Here is a 27779-nt window from a genome sequence, read left to right on the forward strand (position 1 = left end):
TGTTTCCATTGGTCCATTTCACCTGGCATGAGAACTACCTGTCGTCATTTATCACCACTCTGTCTCATCTTCCATTTCACACTACACATTCCATATTGTACACTTTTACACACCAACATACAATTGTAAATAATATAGGGCCACAACATCAGAGTGGCAGAGGCACAGAGATACAGCAGTGCTGCGGTCCCATTACTAAAATGGGAAAATATGAGTCGACAGGGTAGCAGCGTGGACGCCAAGAGTCTTTGTTATAGCAGAGCACAGGCACCCACACCAGCCTTCCCATAATCCCTGTCACTTCCACACACCACATTCCTAGACAACAGCGTTCCCGCAGGGTGTGCTCAAGCCTCTCTGGGGCGCATCACACCTAAAGAGATTAGAACATGGAAACGGAGACCTGGAGAATTGGGAAAGGGTGTTCAGCTGGCACTATCGGAGCGGGCATCCTGCACCGTCCCTAAACGCTGTGGAGAAGGGTCTGGACGTTTTTTCAAAGGCCCAGGCCTCTCGGCAGCATCACAACCAGCAGGGCTACTCAGGGCTTTTCTCCTGTACTCTCCCCTACTCCCCCATATCTGGCCCAGGCTTTTCAAATGGTTCCATCTTGCAAAATGCAGTTTCAATGTATTTCCCCTTTGCAGAATGTATGCCAGAACAACAAGCCTAGTGAGCAAAGCATTCATGCCCCCAAATCCACTTTCACTGTAGCTGAACCTACACTATATATACACACAATAGTATGTGGACACCCCCTTCAAATCAGTGGCTTTTACTTTTTCAGCCACACACAGCTTGACAGGTGTATAAAAATCGAGCACACAGCCTCCATAGACAACATTGGCAGTAGAATGGCCTTACTGAAGAGCTCTGACTTTCAACGTGGCACCTTTCCATCAAGTCAGTTCGTCAAATTTCTGCCCTGCTAGAGCTGCCAGGTCAACTGTAAGTGCTGTTATTGTGAAGTGGAAATGTCAAGGAGCAACAACAACAGCTCAGCAGCGAAGTGGAAGGCCACACAAGCTCACAGAACGAGACCACCGAGTGCTGAAGCATCTGTCCTCAGTTGAAACACTCACTACAGAGTTCCAAACTGCCTCTGGAAGCAACGTCAGCACAAGAACTGTTCATCGGGGAATTCATGAAATGGGTTTCCATGGCCGAGCAGCCGCACACAAACCTAAGATCGCCATGCACCGTGTGGTGTAAAGCTCGCCACCATTGGACTCTGGAGCAGTTGAATAGCATTCTCTGGAGTGATAAATCACGCTTCACCATCTGGCAGTCCGACGAACGAATCTAGGTTTGCAGGATGCCAGGAGAAAGCTACCTGCCTCAATGCATAGTGCCAACTGTATAGTTTGGTGGAGGAGGAATAATGGTCTGGGGCTACTTTCACGGTTCAGGCTAGGCCCCTTACTTCCAGCATACAATGACATTCTAGACGATTCTGTGCTTTCAACGTTGTAACAACAGTTTGGGGAAGGCCCTTTCCTGTTTCAGCATGACAATGCCCCTGTGCACAAAGAGAGGTCCATACAGAAATGATTTGTTGAGATCTTTGGGATGAATTGTAACGCTGACTGTGAGCCAGGCCTAATCACCCAACATCAGTCTCTGACATCACTAACATGCTGACCAGACCCGACACGTCGCATGCACCGCAAATTAAATTTAGAAATCCATGTTATTCAATTGTTACACCCACACTGCTTGAGCGCCAGCTAACGTCTGCTACACCAAGGGCTAAAATAGAACTCATTCCTATTTCTGACGCAGATCGCGCTGAAAGTCCCGCCTCTCCCATCTCCTCATTGGTTTATAGCATCAGGTACCCACGTGCCATCTCCTCATTGGTTATACCCACCTGGGTGTGATTGAAAGACAAACTGTTTTGCCTGTAGTTGTGGTAATACAATGAAAGTTTAGATGTGATCACCATATAAGTTAAATGATGAAAAAGCCTGGGAGGAGAGATGACTAGAAACGATTCGGTTGGACGTTTTTTGTCAGAGTAGAGGTCCTTGTGCATTTCAGGTAAAATAACAACTCAATATTTATATCCCAGGACAAATTAGCTAGCAACAGCAAGCTAGCTAAATAGGACAAATTAACGTTAGCTAGCAAGTGCAAGCTAACTAGCTAAATTGCCATACATGTTTAATGATTTTCAACCTGTCCCCAAATTAATGTCATTGGTTCAGAGTTTGTTTTGATATTTTAATATGCGTGTCGTGATCGCGTTTGGTGTGGGGGGGGGCAAAATAAATGTATGCACGATAGCGCACACGCGCAGCCGGTTTGGGTTCCGTGTAATGCTCTTGTGGCTGAATGGAAACAAGTTCCTGCAGCAATGTTCCAACATCTAGTGTAAAGTCTTCCCAGAAGAGTGGAGGCTGGAATAGCAGGAAAGATGTTTGACGAGCAGGTGTCCACATATTTTTTTGTCATGTAGTGTACATACCGGTATGATATTTCTAAGCACAGTTTGTAGCCTACTTACACAGGCCATTACTTCATGAAATGCATTAAATGAATGTTGTCAAATCATAATAAACAGAGGATTTAGTATGGAAATTTGTTACCATGGGTCAAGAGTAGCTGCAATTATCCCTGCAACAACATATAAACTTAAGATTACCTACACTAAATAACCATTGCTCTCTGCAATAACAAGGCATATAAATGAGGCATTTCTTATTTTAGTAACTACAGTACATCAAAAGTGAATGTTAAACTTAGCAAACTACTAGCCAACACAAAACCGTTTTTCTTAAAGAGAAACATTTGGATCTTGTTCTTATTGAGAGATTTTTGAAGGAAATGCAGTTTCTCTTTAGGAAATAAACCCACATTATGTTAATAACAATGCAAATGGTGGAGGAGAGGAGACTTGACACTAAAGCCTGACAAAAGTACTGTGGCAGATGTGAATGTCAGTCTCCCATCCATGGTTATCTATTAATCAGTAATCCTGACACTGGAGTAATTCCCTGTCTCAGTCTGCAGGCAAGCAGAGACACACCACTACCTGCTGAATACATTACTAAACAACTTTAAAACGCACTTCATTGTCATAATTTGAATGAAAATTTTACTTTATCACTAAATAAATGTGCACTGCCAATCTTCACTTCATGCCAAAATAATCTCCTCTGATAGGAAGAGACAGAGGAAGCACATGAGAAACAAAACAATGTTCTGACCACAAATAGTGGAAACATTTCACATTTTGTTAAGTAGGCCTATAAAACTACATACAATTTTACTGTTTGTTTGTGATGGTTAAAGAGACAATCTATAAGAGACTGAGTGTGCACAAGATATACTAAACAAATATAAGAATATTAGCAAATGTTATCAAATAAGCCTATAGAACTGCATAGATGTTTACTGTATGTTCGCAGGACACATGAAAACAAACATTCAGCACCATGGACAGTACAGTACAAACTAAAACAAAGGACTTGATGGCTTATTCAACACCAATGCCACTGAACAGAGCTGTATCCAGGCACCTCATACAATGAGAAGATTCAATGCACTGGAATGTCACCACCAGAAAAGTGTGCACTGAATATAATATGAACGTTTTTGGATGTAACGGGGTAACAAGTTATATATGGGTAAGTAGAGAACATTTTGAATGTATGGAGTATGGAACTGACATTAGCTACTTCTGCATGCACACTGAAAAGGTGTATGCAAAAGTTATTTGCTCACAAACCATGATATACTGTGATTAAATTGTATCCTTAACAAGAGCAATGCTACATATAGTACCTGTATGATTAGTCAGATCACCGGTAGGTGAGACGTCACCACCAGTCAGTCACTCGTCATAAACCATACACGATTGGCTGCCTGACGAGCTCATAAGCTTTACCTGAGTCTCCACCGGGGACAGCCTTCTGTGTGCAGGGCAGGTAAAGCGCTGCGACAAAGGCGACAGTGGCGCCAGTCAGCACCCAGCTTCTCTGCTCCACCACCATGGCTAGTTAGCTAGATAGAGCGGAAAAAACACGAATTGTTAGCTAGCTTGCATGCACAATTAGCTGGAAAGCTAAGCTAGCACTGAAACATTGAGTAGCTAGCTAGCGCTAGGTTTCAATGCTAACACCCCAACGCCTATTTACAAATGTTTTTGTTGTTGTGCCAAAGTAACGTTAGCTATTCTAATTTTAAAGCACAGCCTGCCTAGCTAACGTAGCCTAGCCAGCTACGGTAGCTAGCTAGCCTATTCATTGAAAGTAATGTCCAAGATACTGGTAACTACTCCAGACCCATACCATGCTCATTCTATTTCTCCGCTACAAAGACGCGACATTCATATTGACTCGTGCATATTAGGTATTATTGATTAAATGTCTTACTGTAAGAAACAAATCAATAGCTAGCTTCCAAAAATACTTGCATGGTCCACAACAGGTTATTCCGTATAAAGTTCAAATTACAATAGTCACTGCTGATTTCACTTCCTGGTCTGCCCATCAGCAGCATTCTCCAAGGGACAGGGGGACAACCAGAGGGAACTGCAGTATTGACAGATGGTAGATTTGGGGAGAAAAAAATGGGTTAGGGTAGTCTAGGTCACATCCAACAAGAGGGAATAGTGTGCATGATACCCTACACTTTTACCAGAGCCTGCTACTACTCAGTAATCCTGTTAAAATGTCTGAACATTTGGCAAACACACACAAACATCCACATCTTGCACATCTATTTGAAAATGTAACATTTGCCTGCTCTTTTTGAGATTAAATTGCCCTGTAACTTGCTCAATATGACTTCTGTCATTTTTTTGTTGTATCTTCTAACCTGATTTTGAGTGTGTAATCACATGCTCAATGATGGACTACTCTGTATCAGCCGGAGGAGGAAGTACAATGCATTACAAGGGAGCCAATACACTGGGCCAGCTTAAGAATGTTGACAAACCAGGTAAACTTAAAGTCAAACATAGCTGCCTTATTGGATTTGGAGTCTTTTGAAAGAAGCCACGGTCATCCTGTGAGGTGTTAAGGAATTACTGAAGGAAGCTGCGTTTGTTTTGGTTCCTGATTGGGTGTGTTGATACAGTCAGTCAAGCTGATAAAGGCTCTAGGTTCTTGTATATGATGGAGAGAGGAGAGATTAGCATCCTATATAAATAACACTTAACATACAGCAGATGATCATGTCGACATCTCAGATCAAATAATATTTTCACTGATGTAGAATGTAGATGGTGCAGATATTGTTGTTTCAAAAGCTCTACAAATCTGTCCATAAAATGTACTAAAATTATTAAAGTGTTTGGTTCGCTTTAGGCATTAAATCATGACTGGAGAGGGAAGTGTCGACATAATTGTGGGGACACATTTATATACTTCTCCTTTCTCTTATTCTCTTATAGCTGCATAGATTCATTCTTCTATAAGTCCAGCTACATCACAGTATATGTTCAAATGTGGGCTAATGTGCAATGATACTGAAATGAGGTGTACATGCACCCCTAAATGTCTCACAGGTGTCCACATTCCCAAGTTGAAGGGTTACCCTAGTAAAGAAATTGCCCTTTTGAACTGATAATAATCACACTATATCATAAATGGGTCTGATCCCTCAGTAAATTGAGCCCTTGGCGAGGTGGAGTGGTGTCAGCACCTAAAGAACTCAGAGATGGTTCTCTAATCCTCTCTCCCCTCTCACCAACACCCGTACTGTCTAATCACTCTTAAACACACACACACACACACACACACACACACACACTCACATCCAGCATATATACACACACACCAGCACTCACCCTTCTTCACTCTCAGCTCAGCCATCTCTTCACTGTAATGTCACTCTTAATCCACGCTTGGTTATCCGCTGTGCTGCAGCGCTGGCAGAGGGATATGAGGAGGGAGAAGGGGGAAGTTGGAGTGTTCCATTACTCTCACAAATCCCAGCACATAGAAAAGGAGGATTTACGACAGGCCTAATAGATGCACAGATGCACTGTGGTGTATTTAGCATACACACAGATTCAAGTTCTCCCCCAAACAACCGAACAAGAGGGTTGTCAACGGAGGAATCCTCCAACGGGATCGTTGGACAATACAGAACAGTTGCTACTCTGTATTTTCCCTTTTTTGAGCTTGAAACATGTTTCATTAGCTAGTTTAAAATGCCTTTCTTGGCCAGGAAACCCAGATTGGACCACCAGCCACCACAACAACTCACCTTTCTATTTGTCTCATGCTGCATTTCTGAACTTTGTAGACAGCCCATGCTAGGCTGCTACTGTAGCTACAAACTCATCTGCCTGCACAAAGTACAGAGGCATGACTGTACTGTATGTGGCAGGCTGGCAGGCCACATTAGTGACACAGAACTCATCTCAGAGCCTGAGGGATTATACAGCATCCACAGCCCCCTCCCTGTCCCTCCCCCCATGCTTGCTGAAAATGTAAGACTTTTTTATTGACAGCTTGTCCAACGATGTGAATTACCCACATGGGTGAATCCCCGGTTCCATATGGCACCAAGCTATTAGCAAATAATACTAGTCTGTAATGGCTGTGGTATTACATTCATTATCTTTGCAGTTAGCCTATGTGTACAGAAAGTAAATTAATGTGTTAGCAATGGTGATTTGTAAAGTGCAGTGATAGGGAAAGGGCATCCATCATAAATGGTAGTGTCTCGCCCTGACCTTAGAGAGACGGTTTATTTCTCTATTTGGTTAGGTCAGGGTGTGATGTGGGGTGGGCATTCTATGTTTTGTTTTCTATGTTTCTTTATTTCTATGTTTTGGCCGGGTATGGTTCTCAATCAGGGACAGCTGTCTATCGTTGTCTCTGATTGGGAATCATACTTAGGTAGCCCTTTTTCCCCTCCTTTCAGTGTGGGTAGGTAACTTTGTTAGAGGCATCATATCCCTGTTAAGCGTCACGGTCGTCTTGTTTATTGTTGACGGCGTTTATCTAATAAAAGGAATATGTACGCTTACCACGCTGCACCTTGGTCCACTTCTTAAGATGCCCGTGACAGGTAGTGGGGGTTGGGGGCCTTAGATAAAGTAGGCTAGCTAGCTGGTTAATGTCTGACATCTGTACTGTAATTCTCTCCCTGCCCGAGTGAAGCCCACCATAATATCCACACCGTACTGTATGTCTTACATTGACAAATACACATACAGAGCGCATATACACACACACTCATGCAAAGAAGTGGCTACTCAAATATATCTATTTGGTCTGATTTCTCTCTTACTGTGATTTACTATATTATCTATTTTAATCTTACCTTAAGCATCCTGCAAACCCTGTGTAATCCACTAAAGCCCCTGTGAAATATGCTTCACAGTCATAATAGAATTGTTTGTCCTCCCGCCAAACAGTTACACACACAGACGAACTGACACTATCCACACTGTGTATATCCATAGAGATCAAACGCGAACAAGCAGAAAGTCGGCCTCATACTTTGCTGCTTTTATATAGCACCCTGAACGTAGTGATCACGTATACAACACAAAAGCTGCACAGGGACTACACCAGAGAAACTCCTCTTTCATGATCCAGAGTCTTTCCTAGTGGGTACTGATAGGTGGTCTAAACACTGCAGGTGGCAAAGCTATTTCAGACAGGATTCTTACTGATGTGGTTGTGATTGAAAAGCTATTTAGCTACCACTCAATGTAAGTCAGTTGACAGGGGAAACAAAATAGACACTGGTCCCAACGCACTTGTGTATCAACTGAATAACAAGGATGTTGTAGACTAAAACTAACGTTAACCGTTTTCCCTTTGCACCATTTGGTTTAGAAAATGTTCCTAAACTAGACTGCTAGATGGAAAGGATAAACAAATCATAATCAACCTTTTGCACAATGGAACACAATGGGGTTGGGAGAACAGAGGACAACAAAGTGAGTCCTTGTTCCAATCGCCCAGAGCAGTACACCTAATGGAGACCAATTAAAATTTGAGGATTCAATTTTGCAAAACAACAGGAACCTGAAGATAAATCTTGTATCTTGGTTTGCAGTGAAGGCCACTACCTCACTTTGGTTTCTATCATGTTTGTTGTGGCATTTCAGAAAAGCAGCTGGCTACTGACAGAGTTGGTCCAAACTACCCCTCCAACATGGCACTAATCCTACACAATGAAGTTAGAGAGAGGAGTGTGTGTGAGAGAGAGAATGGGAGGAGGGTGAGAATAAAGGAAATAAGATGGTCTATGACTGTGGTGTGAAGAATGTAGAAATAGGAGGAGGGAGAGAGACAGCACGTCACAGCATGGTTTCCATGTGGGAGCAATCCACTTACTTAAACTGATAAAGATTTAATTAACACACGACTCCTGCAATTACTCTGTAATTAAAGTAATTTGTCCCCTTGTTGGGATGAGTAGGCTATATGCCACAGCTTCCACAAAATAGGAAATAGGATAAGGGGGGAGTGACAGAGAAGGGAAAGAAGGGTGAGAGAGTGGTAAATCAGAAGAAGAAAGGCCATCTGCCCACAAACAAATGGAGTTGATGACAAACATGTGCAGAGCATGCCCAGTAACAGCACAAAGGTCATAATCAAAGTCAAGGTCTTCTTCACCAGGTTGGGCCTGTTTTGAGTTCCAACAGGCAGAGGTCATAGGGGAGAGTGGGGACAAATGTAACAAGGGACAAATGTGACGTTAAAAAACAGTCCTAGAGCAATATGCAATATTTAAACATTCAAACTACACCTGGAGAAGGACTGTTTTTAGGAGGTTGAGTTGAGGAATTAAAACATTTCAAATACCCTCTCTACCCTGATTTATTTGCAGAGGTGCTCGACCATGGGGCCCAGGTAAGCGTGGACCTCTGCCTGCCACTAATTCAAGGTAAATGTAACTTCAGTTATAGCTGAATAACGGGTTTGGATAATTAATGAGACGTTTTCTGCGGCAAACAGTGACTAATTGCGCAAGACAGATATAGCCAGCAATTAATAATATTCATCCAACGCTTGCCATTATCCCCTACCGGTTCAATTTGCCGGGAGATTAAAACGACTGCCAAGTTTACTAAATTAAAAAGCGGGGAAACAAACGTGCGTCTTGTTGTGTTTGTGCGTGTGACGGTGTGCGCGTGTTGTTGTCACTTCATTTAAAGCGAGGGGGGATAACCCTATCTCCTATTTACAGACGATGATCTGCATATTATTTGCCTTGGTAGCACGCTGGGACATAGGTAAATATCACAGCCTTCAAGTCGCCAGCTAAGGTGTCCTATTGAAAGCTTTGCGTGCAGCCTCCAGCCACCTGTGGCATTTCGCATGCCAGTTCACCGGGTCTTGGACAGAAAATAGATGAGGAGACAAAGATAAATTACGGTTACACGGTTCAGACACAGCAAGAGATATGCCGTCTCCTGCTAGGATAATAAGGTTTACATGACAATATAGCTGAATGGCAATACATTGCATATGCTGTCCCTCACCATGTCACATGGTCATATTCTAAACCATTTTCAAGTAAGGCCTAGCATTTTCCCGCTCTCCCCTACTATTTGATTATTGTCCACCACCACCACCTATTTTCCTCCTAAATATGTAGCAGTGCTATCAATTCATATCTTGTTTAGACTCACATTTTCAATATTAAGATGGATATTATCAAATTATTTTGAGTGGTTTTGTAATGGACTGCAAATGATAATGTGTGATACCCACACCATCCTCCCAGTATCATTACCATCCATTCACTGAGGTTGACATCTGATCTTGTTACATCTGCTCCTGTCATGCCCTCTACTGTTCATCCTGTGTCTCCTTGACCTGCCGCCACTCCCCCAGTGCTCTCTCCCTCTGTGTGTGTGATTGTGTGGGCAGAGACAGGTGTGCTGGAGTCAGAGCAGATCCCCACCAGCTGCAACCTGTTCCATAATCAAGACCTCTACAAACACTCAGTCCTGCCACTTCCACACTGCCAGATTGTAATCTCTGCTCAGTCAGTCTGTTACTATTTAGATCCTGTTGTGCCCGTTTTCCTTGCCTGACACGGTTTTCCTCTCCGCTACAGTTCTGCCCGCTCTGACTCTGGTCCCTGTCTCCAGTCCCACGTCTCATCATCCTGCTACTCTGCCCTGGATTCCCCACTCTACTGCTCCCTTGGATTCCCCTCCGGACCTGCTTACCCTGTCCCAACCCCTCTCGCTCCAGCCTCAGCCGCCGCACCTGGTTTCCTGCAACCCGTCTGAGCTTCCACTGGCCTGCACTCCATCTTCCCCCTGCATTTCAATAAATACCTTGGTTACTTCATCCCAGTCTCCTTGTCTGAGTCTGCTCTTGGGTTTCCCTGTTCCACTCCGTGTAACAAATCTCCTCACCTACTGCCAGCTTCCCATCTACACACCTGTCCAACAGCTGTTAAAACACACCACTCCCTACTCAAACACTGTTCACCTCATAACTTCAAAATATGTTTTGGTGCAACATAAAAGGGAGGAGTGATGTAGTCATGGTTATCAGAAGGGAGACGACAAAGACTCAGAAGTTTGTTCTGGGTTCAATCTCCTTCCTTGGGCACCTGTATCTCCCCTTCCTTGGGCACCTGTATCTCCCCTTCCTTGGGCACCTGTATCTCTCCTTCCTTGGGCACCTGTATCTCCCCTTCCTTGGGTGCATGTGTCTTTGCCTGATAGGACATGTATCCTGCTTCTGTCTTTGATCCTGCAGGTACAGGCTTCTAGTGAAGGCTGGCATCCTGACAGTCTGTCAGTGGGCTGAAATAATCACACACATTGTGTCTACCTTTCTCTGTTTGTGGTGCGCTCTTGATGGACCGCTCCGCAATGGCATACATGCTGTGAAGCCTCCAGAGCACAGTAGCACTAAGCGCCACACTTCGAGGGCCAGTCTACAAATGGGTTACATATGTCCATCTTGATGGGAAATGCTTCAACATTGTACCATCACTCCCACCCAAAATTCTGCTGTATTACTACGTAAAGACTATACCATAGCAATGCTGTTTAGGTGAATAATGTTAGTAGTTTTGACATTTAGCATACACATAAAATGAATATCTTGGCAAATGTTACATTTTTGTACTTGGTTACAAACCTGGAAACTATTTTCATGCTTGAGTCATGGGCTCCCAAGTGGCGCAGCGGTCTAAGGCACTGCATCTCAGTGCAAGAGGCATCACTATAGTACCTGGATCGAATCCATGCTGCATTACATCTGGCCGTGATTGGGAGTCCCATAGGGCGGCGCACATTTGGCCCAGTGTTGCCGGAGTAGACTGTCATTTTAAATAGGAATTTGTTATTAACTGACTTGCCTAGTTAAATAAAGGTTAAATGTTTTTTTTAAATGCCTGCAGCCTGATCCCTTTAACGTGCTGCTGCTGCAGTATGTATGTGATCTGCATTGAGATTCATTTGCACTTTGAATTTGTGAAGTTAACATTAAAATAGAGTATAGGAATTAAGGGAAGATCACATTCACTGCTCTTGAAGTTCTGTGTTTTAAAAATGTTTCTTTCCTGTGTCAAGGGCTGATAAAATAAACTTTATATCACTATTACCAATAGTAAATGTGTATTAAAGTCACATATTAACATTTAGAAACTGGCACTGTGTCAGTGTCATTTATTTGCATAACTCTGCCCCGCTTAAAGCAGTGCAGCCAACCAGTGATCTCCAAATTAACATTCTGTCACCAGTGTCTTCTCCGTCATTCAGAAAAACAGGTGAGGGTGCAGACACACAAACCCCTCTGAACATCGACAGGATTAATGTTAATTAGGAGGCACGGCATCCCACTGTTCCATCCTCATCCGCAAAATGACTAAATTACATGTTATCTATTTAAATCCTTTTGTGTGCCCTTAGTTTAGAGGGGAGCAAGTTGTGTATGATGAAAAATGTTGCTGTCTTTGTACAGTATTTCTACATGAACAGATCCACTAAAGTATGTGGACTCCGCTTCAAATGAGTGGATTCGGCTATTTCAGCCACATAGAATCGAGCATACATCCATGCAATCTCCATAGTAAACATGACTTTCAACCTGGCACTGTCATAGGACGCCACCTTTCCAGCAAGTCAATTGGTCCAATTTCTGCCCTGCTAGAGCTTCCCCGGTCAACTGTACGTGCTGTTATTGTGAAGTGGAAACATCTAGGAGCAACATCGACTAAAAATCGTCTGTCCTCAGTTGCGACACTTACTACCAAGTTCCAAACTGCCTCTGGAAGCAACGTCAGTACAATAACTATTCGTTGGGAGTTTCATGAAATGGGTTTCCATGGCTGAGCAGGCTCACACAAGCCTAACATCACCATGCGCAATGCCAAGCTTCGGCTGGAGTGGTGTAAAGCTCGTCGCTATTCGACTCTGGAAATGCGTTCTCTGAAGTGAAAATCACACATCATCTGGCAGTCCGACGAGACAAATCGGGGTTTGGCGGATGCCAGGAGAACTTTACCTGCCCCAATACAATGTGAAATGTAAAGTTTGGTGGCGGAGGAATAATGGTCTGAGGCTGTTTTTCATGATTCGGGCTAAGACCCTTAGTTCCAGTGAATGGAAATATTAATGCTATAGCATACAATGACTTTCTATACGATTCTGTGCTTCCAACCTTGTGGCAACAGTTTAAGTAAGACCCTTTCCTGTTTCAGCAATGCCCCCATGCAAAAAGCACGGTCCATACAGATATGGTTACTCGAGATCGGTGTGGAAGAATTTGACTGGCCTGCACAGAGCCCTGACCTCAACCCCATCGAACACCTTTGAGATGAATTGGAATGCCGAATGTGTGCACGACCTCACTAATGCTCCTGGCTGAATGGAAGGAGGTCCCTGATGCAATGTTACAACATCTAGTGGAAAGCCCTCTCAGCAGAGTGGAGGCTGTTATAGCAGCAAAGGGGGGACCAACTTGGAATGAGATGTTCGATGAGCAGGTGTCTGCATACTTTTGCTCATGTTGTGCAGCTAGCCATATAGAAATCGATGGTGGTACTTGAAGACGTTATTAGGTGTAATGCAGTTGATTGGTGACTATGACATGAACATGTATTGGTTTGACATCCATACAAGCACATACTTTTGGCCAAGTAGTGTAATTATTCTACGAAGTAAAGAAGACTGAATGAACTCTCTCAGGAGTCCATCGTTTTCACTGGTATAGCTAAATGGAACACTAGTCACTTTGTTTACATACTGTTTTACTAATTTCATATGTATATACTGTATTCTAGTCAATGCCATCTATTGCTGTATATATATACACACACACACACACACACACACACACACACACACACACACAATTCTATACTACGTATTCTACAGATATACTAAATATTATATCCACATACTGTCCATACATTGTTCCTGGACCCCAGGAAGAGTAGCTGCTGCCTTGGCATTCTGTGAATATTGTTAGATATTAGTGCACTGTTGGAGCTAGAAACACAAGCATGACTCTTAACCCGCAATAACATGTGCCTTCTGTGTCTTGTTATTCATAATGCAATAAATGGCTGCATTTATTCCGTCCCCTACATCGGTCATCCATTGCTGCCAGGTTTCCACTAGATAGTACAAAGTCCAAATTGGCTATATTGTAAAAATTCATGAAAACTAAATTGAGCTTTTTGGTTAAGGTTAGCAGTGTGGTTAAGATTGATTTGAATTAAAATCACATTTTAAGAAGATAAATTGTAGAAATAGGCAAGGCTTATGATTTTGTGGCTGTGGTAATTAGAGATGACCCTGCTGCCATGTGTTGTGTGTTCAATGTTTTCCCTGGGCATCATTTGCACCTTACAGGACACTGGGTAGCAGTATGCCCATAGTTGAGGAAATAGTGTCCTCTAGTGGTTTGTACAGTGATCTGCATAAACAGAGGAAAGGGTCAGAAAATGTTCCCATTTGCCATTATTTACAGTAAAAAAAGAGGCCTATACCAACTTGATACTATGACCATGTTGAAACAAGGATAGCATCAGAAAATGTTGCTGATGGGATTTTCTGTATGCTAAAAAAATAAGAGTAGGCTGCCACTGATTAGATGACACGTAAGAAGTTAATAGATAAAAAATATCTTATCTAAAATTGTGCCTCTTTGATAGAGCCAACTTTATCAACATTTGAGAATGAAGATGGTTAATGTTTGTAATGAGGAATGATGCAACATGTCAGCAACTATGATGAAAGATGGCCTCAGTGAAGTGCAGTAATACCAGTTATCCTGTGAGGGAGCTAGAGACTCAGCCAGGGCATCTCAGGCTACTTATGTCCAAAATAATCCTTGGCCTGCTGTCACTCAGACCTGGAACCTCCTTCCGCTAGTGTTTTAACATGGTCACCATTCTGTAAAAATACATCTGCTTACCTTTGCAAAGCCTGTCTTAACGTAGACGTGTTCCTGAGTATTATCTTTCAGAAGGCTTTGGGAGCCTTAACGTAAGCCTCACTCTTTACAGTAGAAGTGATTTTGATAGATATCGGCAATAGACATTTAATAACCTTTACATGTGATTATCAGTTGACTCATACTGTTGTAGAATGTCTAATGTATATTTCTCTGGCAGGGGAAAAATCTAAAATTACAAGGTTCACCCAGTGTGATGCTTTAAAAAACAAAATACTAAAACGTATGGCGAGTCCCTACACAGAACTGAAACTAAACAAAGACAAGCAACATTTGTTTTTAAACAAATTGTTTATTTTTTGCAAGTAGGTATTGGAAGCATCAGTGCGAGCTATGACCTGTGTACAGGGTTAGGAGACGAAATGCACTGAACAGGCCCTTAGGTGAACAACAGAACCCCTCCCAAATGTTCAAGGAGGAAGGTTGGTGTCAGGCAGGTACATTACAGCTGTTCCAGAGCATGGTCTATCTACTTACTGTCAGCACTGACTGGGCACTGTGGGAGGAATGCTACTGTGAGACACCCCTCCTTTACCCTGCTACTCGTTGCTAATGGGAAGTTACAAACAACGCCATTGAATGACCACCTGTTATGGTCTCACATCTGTCCGACTGCTTCTGGCTTCATACTACCAAGGTCATGTTTTTACCCTCCACAGAGCATACCTCACATCTGGAGGGGGAACCTCTGCAGTCCACCAACAAGGAAGAGGACAGGACACCACATCTGTAGTGTTCCTGTGTGCATAGTAGACATGTGACTATGTTATTTGGCTTCTCAGTGTAGCTGAAAAGAATAACTTGTGACCATCTCTTCAAACTTTTTGATTCATTATGCAACTTGTAGAAAGCCATGGTAAGAACATTGCTAACATGTCATTATCATGATGCTCACTATCATAACCATGAAGCTAAGATGGTCATTTGTATATAGTGTTGAGCTTCACTCTACATATGGGCAGAGTCAAACTATCCAGAATCTAAGAACAGTCCACATATTTGTTTCTAATTCTTCATTTTCAACTTATTTCCACCTTGTTGTCCAACTTTAAAGTCTGATTTTATCTCCACAAGTATTTGAGCAACTTGATCCATCTCCACAATTTTATTTGCTAAATTGGGCATTGCACATGATAATATCCTTGTGAGACTGAGTATACTCAAACAGCTTTGGCTGTCATCCAGAACAGTTTTTTTATTCTACAATAGCAGTTTGGTTTTTAGTTTGTTAACAATAACACTTTGGGCTGCAGGAAGCATCACAGAGGAAACTCTTTTTATATTTGGTAATTGGTATGATCCATGCTGCAGTGACTGTGCCCAGGTTTGGAAGTGTACAAATTAAAACCCAGCATTAGATAAAGCTACAAATTCAAAAGTGCACATTGAAAACAGTATTGGAGTGTGGGACAAGTCCAAAGACAGCTCGCAGGTGAGAGTGGATGTGTAACTCACTCAGTCACACTTCAAAAAGCTAATAACTTGCACTGGAGATGAAGGCCTTACTGATATGATACACCCAGGTTTTACAGTACATTTAAAAAAACCTAGCCATTCAGTAAAACAATGGCATAATTAATGCTAAAGCACCAATGGTGAGGACAATATGTATTTGAATACATTCATTGTCATGGCCCACAAGGTTGAAGCCAGTGGCCTGTTGTTGCCCGTTGTTGGTAACGTCATAAAAAATAAAAAGGGACTTATGTCTCAGTATGAGCCAGTGTTGGCACATTCAAACACACCCGCGTGATCCAGCCCACATGCACCCAATAGTTACAATAGAGAAAAATATATTAACATTTTCATTAGAAAACTGTACAAGGGCCTCAGCGTAGTAAAATACTTCTTAAGAATAAAAAGGTGGAAAATAATCAATGTGGGTTACATTTCTTTATAGTATGCACAATTATCTCCCTCCATTAAGAATTATTATAATTTTGTTTTATCTAGTAAAAATATTCCCAGAGTTTTACTGGGAGCCCCAGGCACTGGAATACATCTCTGTACAAGAGGAGAGAAAAACGTGTTTTCTTTAAAGATCTGTTCCCTGAATTCATGAGCAGAGTTCAGCTCACCTCTGGAAAGGCTAAATGTTCTGGATAGCTTTGCAGATCGGATCAGGGCTGAGGAGCCAATGGGGAGCACTTAACTAGTCATTTATGAACCTCGCTGGCTCGCTCGTCCTCCCAGACAACAGTCCAGCTGTCTTGGCTCTGTGAAAATCATGCACCTCAGAATCAGACCGTGAACCCCCACCCAATCTGCTCTTTGTAATCCGTTTGAAGTTTATGACCGATAACATGGGGACAAAATGTACTCCAGCGACCCGTTCTGTAGCCCTTTTACTTAAACTGAGCAGTCATTTTAGCTTGCACAGTCCAGAGAGTTAGCTCAGTTGAAAGCTGATGGCTGGCAGCTGAAGAGTATGTTGGATTTCTGTGGTTGTGCCTTAGGTCCACTGTGCTCCACGTCTCTGTGTACACCACGCCAAGGTGTTCATCCAGAGGACCAGAAGCCCAAACCAAACACTGTGATGGACCACTGCCTTCAGGCCAATTGCCACTGAAATTTGGAACACACTTGTAGTACACCATCAGCTTTGGGATCTATACAGTCCGGTGAAGAAAAAAAACTTAAGAGCACTAAATAGTCTGAACAGTTTCACAGCATGTTGGCCCTCCTGCTTCATCCCTTCCCCCAGCCCAAGGTCCCCCAGCTTAGTCGATGGGGCCCTGGAAGATGAGCTTGGCATAGCCCTGAGTGAGGCTGAGCTGGGTGGCACAGAATGGGCATGCGGCGTGGAAGGCGTGGGTGCCATGGGGCAGAGGGATCTCGGCCCAGTACTTTGCCGACTTCTCCGAACACACGTGTCCGCACGGCACAAAAGCATGTGTGGGGGCGCCCACGTCCACGTAGAAGGCGGGCTCGCAGCCCAGCCACAGCGGCACGTACGGGCCCACGGTCCGGCACATGGGGCACTCCCGCTGGGCGTTGGGCTCCTGCTCCGAGCGATGGCCCCAGTTGTGGTAACCGTGCACATGGCCACAGGCCAGGTAGACCCAGGGCTGCTTGTCCTCCAGGGAGGAGAGGGCGCGGCTGCGCTGCATGCTGGGGAAGGCCAGGGTGTTGAGGCCCACAGGGCACTGGGGCCGTGCTGCGTTGATTTCCTGCCGCAGGGCCTCCAGGTGCTTCTGGGTAGGCGTGTGGAAGAGGCCGTCAGCTGTGCGCCACAGCAGGGTGGCTCCACACAGGTCTACCAAGGATCCGTCCTGCAGCACGTTGCTCTCACACTCCACCTGCAGGGGGCAACACAGCACACACACAGCTCTAAACAGTGTACAAAACACTAGGAACGCTTGCTCCCTCCATGACAGACTGAACAGGTGAAAACTATGACCCCTTCTTGATGCCATCTGTTAAATCCACTTCAATAAGTGTAGATGAAGGGGAGGAGAGAGGTTAAAGGACTTGTAAGCCTTGAGACAAGGATTGTGACATTCAGAGGGAAAATTGTCAAGAAAATATTTAAGTGCCTTTGAAAGGGGTATGGTAGTAGGTGCCAGGCACACCGGTTTGTGTGTGTATTACAAGAACCGCAACGCTGCTGGGTTTTTCACGCTCAACAGTTTCCCATGTGTATCAAGAATGGTCCACCACCCAAAGGACATCCAGCAAACTTGACAACTGTGGGAAGCATTGGAGTCAACAACTGTGGGAAGCATTGGAGTCAACATGGGCCAGCATTCCCGTTGAACGCTTTTGACATATTTTTTGTTGTTGTTGTACAATATATTAATTTGTGGCTTTTGACATCTTGTAGAGTCCATGTCCCGGCAAATGTAGGCTTTTCTGAAGGCAAAGGGTGTTCCTGCTGTTTTGTACATTCACTATATTCAGTTAGGAGAGGAGAGACTGGGCTCAACATTAGGGTTTAATATTTTCCCAACAATCTACCAAGTTTCAATAACGGGAATAATTTATATTTATCCTGAGAGTCCTGTGAAATACCGCAAAAATAATTGAAAGCATTTAAAACCAAGATATGGTCACATTGCAGGGTTCTCCCTAAATAAGAGGAGCGCTGCCCCACGTTATCGGCTTGGCTGCACCAATATGTAAAGATTTCAGAGCAAATTAAACTGATATTTAGCAACGATAGTTAATCTTTGATTGCCAATGACATTGTTGTGAATTTCGAAACAGGCAGTTCATATCTCCGAGCGGTATGTTCCTTAATTAATTCAGCGCATTTCAGCAGTAGGTTATATCTCCACACAGAGCACACCCGGAGTATAGCTTGGTCAAATCATACAAACTTTGTTACAGCAGTCTAACAAAAGTCAAATGACCCAAGTCGCTAAACTTGCAAGATAACATCCTTCAACGAATGACAGAATATCTCCTATATGTCAAAATCAAGTTGATTATACAGATAGCAGATCATCTCATGAATAACAGGGAGATTAGTGTAAATAGTAAGTTATCTAAAGAGACCATATTTAAAAAAAAAAAATCCATATCTACGTTTGTTCACACATTCTCTACCAAAGATCTCATATGGACAGCAAGTACAAGACAACGTTGAGTAGTGGGGGACATGCTATAGGGGTATTTTGACATGCATAGGCCAGAGACATGCTTTGATAATGCAACCTATGAATCACAGAATAAAGTTACACATTTTCACGCGACACAGGAGTCAGGACTTTGGGTTTCAGTGGGATTGGAACTGAGACAGCAAAACAGACTAGGCTCAGGGACAGAATTGTAATTCTTCCTCATGCCTCATGTGTGATAGAGATACCTATGTAGTGAATTGTGCATAGGCCTACAAAATGTGTGATTATCTGAAGAATCACGTCATCAGATCAAAGAGGCACAAGTTATGTTATAGGTTATAACCTACTGTAGGGTTTATTAACGGTTGCATGTGCAGTCCGACAGAGTCAATTATGCATGTGCTTTGAATTTATGGGGACATTGTAGTAAATGCGCTTGGCTAAAAGCTTCCATGCGACAACCCATTTGGATAATGTGCTATTGTATTTTTTGCTAATCTGTTGCTGCACATGTTTATTTTGTGGAATTGCATTAGTGCAACATTGTACGATAAAATGACAGGACCTGGGAAATTATTTCCCCGGGAAATGTGAAGAATGATCCCGGGACAGTCCAGGGATCCCAGTAACCCATGGGTGAGAGCACTAAGTATAGGGAAACTAAGTTAACAGAATGCTACCTAAAACATCTGCTTCCTATATAAAAGTTGTATCGTGATCAATTTGGTTTCAGTATAATTGGGTATGGAATTTTATTTGTAAAGATGTAACAGTGTAACAGTTATGATGTTGAATGGCCTGACGTTTGTTAATGGTTCATTCCTTGACCTAAATGACTGAACAGATTTGGTGAGTGTAATGGTGGAGCATCATCAGTGCTACTGACCAGTTTGCCGCGGGTCTGAGCAGAGCGCGTCTCTCTAAGGGTGTAAACATCTCCACACACAGAGATCTCCCTCCATACACCCGGCTTGGACTCCTCCGTGAAACCACCCCTGGGGTGCATCACCAGCACGCCATTGGTCGTCAGCCCGTCCATGTGACCATCCAGATTCTTCCACTTGGCGGCTTTTTCCTGAAGGTAAAACAGGAGGAAAGTCAGACACACAAACACACTGTAGTGAACTTACATAACACTGGTGCTAGTATACATTGTGTGCTAATCGAGTTTACTCTGCTTGGAATGCTAGGCATGCATATGCAAACCAGGCTTTGAATCTTAGCAGGATAACAAGAGGAGAACAAGAGGAGAACGAAAAAACATGCTAGTGTTCATTGTCATAAAATAGATACTGTAGCAAGAACATTAAAATATATAATTATATACACTGGATAGGTGCAGTGAAATGTGTTGTTTTACATTAGAAACATTTGTATCTGAATTCCAGTCAACCCTGCAGACGTTCTATCCCTGGGATAGTGCCCTCTGAGCCCAGTCTTACCCCCAGGAAGATGTTCTTGGAGGAGTCAAAGCCAGCAGCGTAGATGCGTGCGGTATAGGGCAGGACCCGCTCACAGACGACACGGCAGGCAAAGCGAGAGATGGTGCTCTGGGTGATGGGCGTCTCTTCTCCCTCCTGACTCCCAGACACAGTGTCCGTCACCACAAAGTCTATGGGGCTTTCTGTGGAGCGGCCAATCTGCAGGACAACAGAATCCGCCCAGGTTAGAACAGACAAGTGCACCATTCCAATTTGAACAGCCATTTGTAAAACAGTTGTTTAGAAAGTGTTTGTTTTTAGGGAATGGCAGATACCATTTTTTTTAGAGCCAATGTAGATTTGTGGGGGTCAAGAAGGTCAGTGGCTGATAGTCAATATCACAATTGAAAATGTTGATGACAACATTTTCCAGAGACAGCAATGTGTGCATTAATGCATCCATTTCTTTATCAAAACAATACATTTGACTATGTTTTCACCAATATAACTACATAACGGTCATGTGTTTAAAAAAAAAGGCACATCTCTTGATAACCTGGGTAAATGAAGATAGAATAGGAATAGGCATATTCAATAAGAGTGTGTGCATGCATTGAGTTATCTAGCTTGTTTTGGCTGATCAGTAGAGTCTATGGTGCTACAGATGACTGTGACTTCCATTTGGGACTTATATTAGCCCAGAGATAAACAACATTTGCATAGAAGCATCACTCCCGCATGTAAGGACATCATATAGGCACTGCTGTTAGTTTGAGAATATAAAATAACATATATTCAATGTAAACGGGTCCAACGTAATGTCGTGATTTGTGATCACGGATTCTACTCCGTGATAAACATTTTTCCCCCAACTGTCAGGACATATCTCTAAACAACTAAACAACAAGATGAAATTCGATATTACTCAATTGGCTAGTTCAGCCGTAAAGAAATGGGCGGGTTGTAATTTGATCCTACTGCTACGATTGGCTAGAGCGAGGCTATAACTCTGCTCCAGTTCCCATGTCTCTCCATTGCTCATATCACTTGGTGCTGTTGACTGATACTATGAGATAACATTTAAAACACTAAAATATTCTTTCTCTATTATGACAATGATCTAATTCGACTAGCAACTGTTTATTTATGGCTGCGATTGCGGTTGGTCAAATCAGCACACCAATAAATAGCTAACATTACACTACAAAGCAGATGGCTCGTTGACAAAAATGATGCATGTTCAAAATGATAACCAGCTAACGTTTGCTAGCTAAATTGGCCATTAAGCGCCTATCGGATATCTTTGTAGCATATTTATCCCGCTAACTAGCATTATAGCTAGCTAAGACCACACATGAAAGGGTCAGTTATCGTAATCTTTGCCAAAAGGTCACATACCCATCTGCTTAGTTAGCGTGCTTATTGCAAGAAAAATGTAATGAATATCAATATTCATTTACATTTTACATTTAAGTCATTTAGCAGACGCTCTTATCCAGAGCGACTTACAAATTGGTGCATTCACCTCAGGTGGTTTATGGCTACTAGTTGACGATCCTTACCATCATGTTACTCTCCATAGACAAAATATGATGCGTTTATGAGTTGTGCATGTGCACAATACTAATTAATGTCAAATGATTATTTGAGGCCGGGAGCATTTAATATCCAATGTTTATTTGCATTACTTATTTTAAAAAAACATGAAAAGGCTGAAAAGGTACATAGCCTCTAATTCATTTTCAAAGACAAGTAGGGGTATCAGATATTAAATATTTTTACACTGGCAAAATTGGGTAGTGGAATAATAAAATAATTGTGCTGACAAGCACATTTAATTACCATACATTTGAACCCATTGTTAAGAATGAGAATTATTCCACTGATCAGACTAAATAAGTAAATAGATCATACAAACCTGCCCCTACACCCTAACCAAATTATTTGTATATTTATTTTCCCAGCTCTTGAATCAAACTTACACTTTTTGGTTCACAATCGGTTTGACAAAATTATTTTCATACTTACATGTCAGGTCACCCTACCAAACTTCCCTGCTAAAACATACTGTAGGTCTGTCTGCTGCCTTGTCGTTGTAACAGCCTAAATGCCAATCACCAAACAGGGGACTAATGCAAGTGTGTAGTAAATTTACTTTAGTATATGTTGTCACTAAAGCACCTTATACTACCCACCACTGCGACTTGTATGCTCTGGTCGGCTGGCCCTCGCTACATATTCGTCGCCAGACCCACTGGCTCCAGGTCATCTACAAGGCCATGCTAGGTAAAGCTCCGCCTTATCTCAGTTCACTGGTCACGATGGCAACACCCATCCGTAGCACGCGCTCCAGCAGGTGTATCTCACTGATCATCCCTAAAGCCAACACCTCATTCGGCCGCCTTTAGTTCCAGTACTCTGCTGCCTGTGACTGGAACGAATTGCAAAAATCACTGAAGTTGGAGACTTTTATCTCCCTCACCAACTTCAAACATCTGCTATCTGAGCAGCTAACCGATCGCTGCAGCTGTACATAATCTATTGGTAAATAGCCCACCCATTTTCACCGACCTCATCCCCACAGTTTTTATTTATTTACTTTTCTGCTCTTTTGCACACCAATATCTCTACCTGTACATGACCATCTGATCATTTATCACTCCAGCGTTAATCTGCAATATTGTAATTATTCCCCTACCTCCTCATGCCTTTTGCACACATTGTATATAGACTCCCCTTTTTTCTACTGTGTTATTGACTTGTTAATTGTTTACTCCATGTGTAACTCTGTGTTGTCTGTTCACACTGCTATGCTTTATCTTGGCCAGGTCGCAGTTGCAAATGAGAACTTGTTCTCAACTAGCCTACCTGGTTAAATAAAGGTGAAATAAAATAAAAAAAGTAAGTAACAGCAACCACATATTATGGAAATTGTTCATAAAAACAGCCCTACCATGCTACTCTTTTTACAGTTTTATAAACTCAGAGGAGAATGTTCTTGCTATTCAGCTCTGCTCGAATCTTGAGGGGTGTTTCTATAAAAAACACTCATCCCATCCCCTTGATCCCTTACAACTATCAATCATATGCTTAAATGTGGTGTGGTTCACAGTGCTGTGGCAGGACAATGGAGGTTCTGTGATGTTAATTTGCAGGCGCAGATGCTCAGATTTGAAAACGATTTGGAACACAGTTGAAAAGTTAATGCACCGACTATAGAATAGACTAATTAGAAAAATAAAAGCAGTACTTTTCAATGTGTGAGATATAAAGAGATGTGGCATGTGAGCTTGAGAAGAGGTTCAAATGGGCCAATGTGTGAGAGTTGGCAGCAATGCTTATTATTAGTATATTAACTAAACTAATATTTGCAACAGGAGTTCAAATTTGGCCACTGCCAATTCATCCATTTCTCAATACTGCACCTTTCAGTTGGAGAATGAGCTAGCTTGCTGTTTTTCCCAGCTAGACATTCCGAGTGGCGGCTGGCATAGCAGCAGCTTTGCTATGTAGAGAGACTTTCGGAAAAGCCGATAGAGAAGGGCTGAGACACTACAAAAAGGCCAATATCGGCCCGATCGTTTTCTATGGTCAACGTCCCCAATCATGGGCAATTTCCTTCATAAATAGTCAATTAAACCATCGGCTTAGACATTGCCACCACTAATGATCGACAAATTCCCACAACCAGAAATTAATGGTATGAAAGAATCTCATTGAATGGTCCAAAGACAGGAATGAACAGTGACTGTTAATGTATCAATATAAAAAAGGCCTCCATCAGCTAGCTAAATACACCCATTTGTTATTTTATCAAATCAAGGTCACAAACCAATAGAATTTGTATGAATTGTAATACAAAAAGATAGTGATTAAATAATTATATACATTTCAGCTTCACACAGAAAAGTCAATGCTTTTCCATCTCATTTCCATAATAATTTTGTTGGTATTTATCATCTCTCTGCTGGTTATGGCTTTTTGTTAACTTAGTGCCATTTGCAGAAACATGAACACAATAAAGGGTTGAATGTGAAGGTGGTGTCTGGAGCAGTCTCAATTCCTCTGGTGGGAGTAGAGCGGTCTGTGCTCTGGATTTAGATTAATGCTAGGGGGGTAACAGAACATGTCTTTACTTGACAGAAGGAGAGCGGGAAGGGACGAAGAGAAAGACCAACACAGAGACTGAATGCTATAGAAACACTGCCATGTAGCAAACAAATCCATGAGGCAGATTAGCACTTCATAAAAAATTTAAGTTCTGCAAAACAAGACCGCAGTTGATTATTGAAATGCAATATCAATGTCTATTACTAAGCAGATTGTCTTGTAAACTTATGGTTTGAGTGTTTTACACCGATTTTTAGGACTGACGGATAATATACATACGACAGGGTCATCTGCTAAGCTTAGACCAACAGAGTATCTGGGATGTTGAAACGGGCGGACTTACCTGAAACATGTCTGTGTCTTTGTCATGGCAGTACTCTACCACTACGGTCTGGTTCCTGGACAGAGTGTAGGAAATACTGTGCTGCACTTTGCAGTTCACCGCCTGCAACAGCAGAGGAAGCACATCAGAAGAGGCCTTCTATACCATGCAATGGACTGATACTGACAGTTCTTACAGTGAAAGGGTTAATAGGATATTAGAAGTCAAATATAAAATTACATTGTATGAGCTCATTAATAATGATATCATAAATCTACTGAAACAAAGGGCTTCTTAAGTGCTATAGGGTGATGAAATCAGGGAAGCAGCTAACCCTAAAGAGCTTGCCGTCACCTATACAGTTTACACAAGTAAATAGTTATTTTAGCAGTAACGTTACGTCTTCCAGCATAATTTTGGAGAAGCGTTCGAGTTAAGGACGCTTAAAATGACGACCATGTTTAGAATGGTATGTCCTTAAATCGGTAGACTGTTCTGATTAAGAGATCCTTGTTTGTGTCGCAGAGCCCAATAAATCATTTAAGGAAATTGTTAAGATGCTACCACCCCCTACAAATCAAGATGTAACATGGATGTCAATGTTCGTGTGCACACGTCCAGTCTACTTCTCGTCTGCGGCAGGTGTGAAACAGGTGTGCGTGCAAAGTGAGAAGACCACATCGAATCAATGTTTGGTTTTGTTTGGGAGGGGGGTGGTAGCATCTAACAATTGGATTTATTTATTTTCTTGGGCACTGCTCACCGATGCAAACAACAACCTCTTAAATCAGAACTGTCTTCCGATTACGGAGATCCATTCAGACATGGGAAAAGTGTCACCAAACATGCAGACATTCAGCTAGCGGGATACACGCTGCACCGGCAAGATAGAACAGCACACTCCGGTAAGATGAGGGGGGCGGTCTGTACATATTTGTAAACAGCTGGTGCGTGAAATCTAAGGAAGTCTCTAGATTTTGCTCGCCTGAAGTAGAGTATATTGTGATAAATTGCAGGCCACACTACTTGCCTAGAGAGTTTTCAGCTATACTTTTCTTGGCTGTTTATTTACCACCAGACAAATGCGGGCACTAAGACCGCACTCAGTCAGCTGTATAAGGAAATAAGCAGACAAGAAACCAGTCACCTAGAGGTAGCGGTCCTAGTGGCCGGAGACTTTAATGCAGGGAAACTTAAATCAGTTCTACCAAATTTATCATCAACATGTTAAATGTGCAATCAGAGGGGGAAAAAAATAGAGCACATTTACTCCACACACACGTACAGAGCTCTCCCTTGCCCTCCATTTGGTAAATACAACCACAACTCTATCCTCCTGATTCCTGCTTACAAGCAAAAATTAAAGCTGGAACTTGGACTAGGTCTATAAAAAAGTGGTCAGATGAAGCAGATGCTAAACTACAGGACTGTTTTGCTATCACAGACTGGAACATGTTCCGGGATTCTTCCGATGGCATTGAGGTGTACACCACATCAGTCACTGGCTTTATCAATAAGTGCAGAGGACGTCGTCCCCACAGTGACTGTACGTACATACCCCAACCAGAAACCATGGATTACAGGCAACATTCGCACTGCCATATCCGTGGAGCGATTGTGGACGACAGGAAAAGGAGCACCGAGCACGCCCCCATTCTCATCGATGGGGCTGTCGTGGAGCAGGTTAAGAGCTTCAAATTCCTTCCTCCGTGTCCACATCAACAACAAACTAGATTGGTCCAAACACACCAAGACAGTTGTGAAGAGGGCACGACAAAGCCTATTCCCCCTCAGGAAACTCAAAAGATTTGTCATGGGTCCTGAGATCCTCAAAAAGGTTCTAGAGCATCCTGCCTGGTTGCATCACTGCAACAGTGGCTAACCGGGCTATCTGCATTGTGTCCCACCCACCACCCTCTCTTTTACGCTACTGCTACTCTCTGTTCATCACATATGCATAGCCACTTTAACCATATCTATATGTACACACAACCTCAATCAGCCTGACTAACTGGTGTCTGTATGTAGCCTCGCTACTTTTTATAGCCTCGCTACTGTATATAGCCTGTCTTTTTACTGTGTTATTTCTTTACCTACCCATTGTTCACCTAATACCTTTTTTTGCACTATTGGTTAGAGCCTGTAAGTAAGCATTTCACTGTAAGGTCTACTACACTGGCTACTACACCTGTTGTATTCAGCGCACGTGACAAATAAACTGATTTGAGACACAGAGGTGGGCAAATAATTTGAAAGTTGGGTTAGGGTATATGTTATAATACTAAACCAGAGTTCCACTCGGGTCTAAACTGGGCTAGGAAGTGTCATGCGTCTACTTTGTTCTCACACCATCAGATCAGCCATGTGCCAGCAGTTCAGGGTGGGAACTAATGCCTTCCGCAACCGCACCACCACTCGTGATGGGGACTCATTAGATGGTTGCACTAACCCTTCATTATATCACTGGATAAAAACGTTGGAAGGAATTCCTGGAATGGGACAGTAAGGATCAGTGTTCCTGTGAAGTAACACTTCCATGACAGTGACCATAAACTGTACTCTAGGCTCAGTCAACATAGGCCGGTCAATCAGATGAAGTCGGATACAATTGGGTCAGATACAATTCATACTCAGTCAGCCAGACCTGGGTAGAAAATACCAACTTTTCAAATAATCAAGATAGTTGGATATAGTTTATAGAGTTAACTAAAAGTCAACTATTTTCTTTGATATTCAAATACAGGTCTCAGAAAAGCAAATAAAAATGTGAAGGTATTTTAATGACAGTAATAAAATGGATGGCTGACAAATATTTGATGAAGAACCAAATGCTTCCTCAACTACAGTTACACAACAACAGTTAATTGAATTAGTCTAAATAATATAGCCTATAATTAAATACACAAGGGACATGTCAACATTAGAGTAGAACACTTTTGCAGCTTCAGAATTACTAACA

General features: G+C 42.5%; 2 protein-coding genes across 6 annotated transcripts in view; both read right to left on the minus strand.

The window, feature by feature from the left end:
- The window catches only part of tmem260 (transmembrane protein 260), a 43511-nt gene extending 37645 nt beyond the window's left edge, over positions 1 to 5866 (minus strand). Inside the window, exons 1-3 of one of the 4 annotated variants that reach the window (XM_052486238.1) lie at positions 5795 to 5866; positions 4458 to 4535; positions 3890 to 4005 (exon numbers count right to left, since the gene is read on the minus strand). In XM_052486238.1, coding sequence (XP_052342198.1) covers positions 3890 to 3995 — 106 coding nt within the window. In that variant the 5' untranslated portion in view covers positions 3996 to 4005; positions 4458 to 4535; positions 5795 to 5866. Of the gene's footprint in view, positions 1 to 3889; positions 4006 to 4292; positions 4592 to 5794 lie in introns of those variants that run through there. The other 3 variants (XM_052486239.1, XM_052486237.1, XM_052486240.1) reach the window with 3 other exon arrangements.
- An 8811-nt stretch (positions 5867 to 14677) lies between these two features.
- The window catches only part of LOC118362522 (E3 ubiquitin-protein ligase pellino homolog 2-like), a 46610-nt gene continuing 33508 nt past the window's right edge, over positions 14678 to 27779 (minus strand). For both annotated transcript variants that reach the window (XM_035742915.2, XM_035742916.2), the window contains 4 exons: positions 24842 to 24943; positions 20410 to 20607; positions 19854 to 20042; positions 14678 to 17704 (listed from right to left, as the gene is read on the minus strand). In XM_035742915.2, coding sequence (XP_035598808.1) covers positions 17126 to 17704; positions 19854 to 20042; positions 20410 to 20607; positions 24842 to 24943 — 1068 coding nt within the window. In that variant the 3' untranslated portion in view covers positions 14678 to 17125. The remainder of the gene's footprint in view (positions 17705 to 19853; positions 20043 to 20409; positions 20608 to 24841; positions 24944 to 27779) is intronic.

Source organism: Oncorhynchus keta, chromosome 29 (assembly GCF_023373465.1).
Source record: "Oncorhynchus keta strain PuntledgeMale-10-30-2019 chromosome 29, Oket_V2, whole genome shotgun sequence".
Taxonomy (NCBI): Eukaryota; Metazoa; Chordata; class Actinopteri; order Salmoniformes; family Salmonidae; genus Oncorhynchus; species Oncorhynchus keta.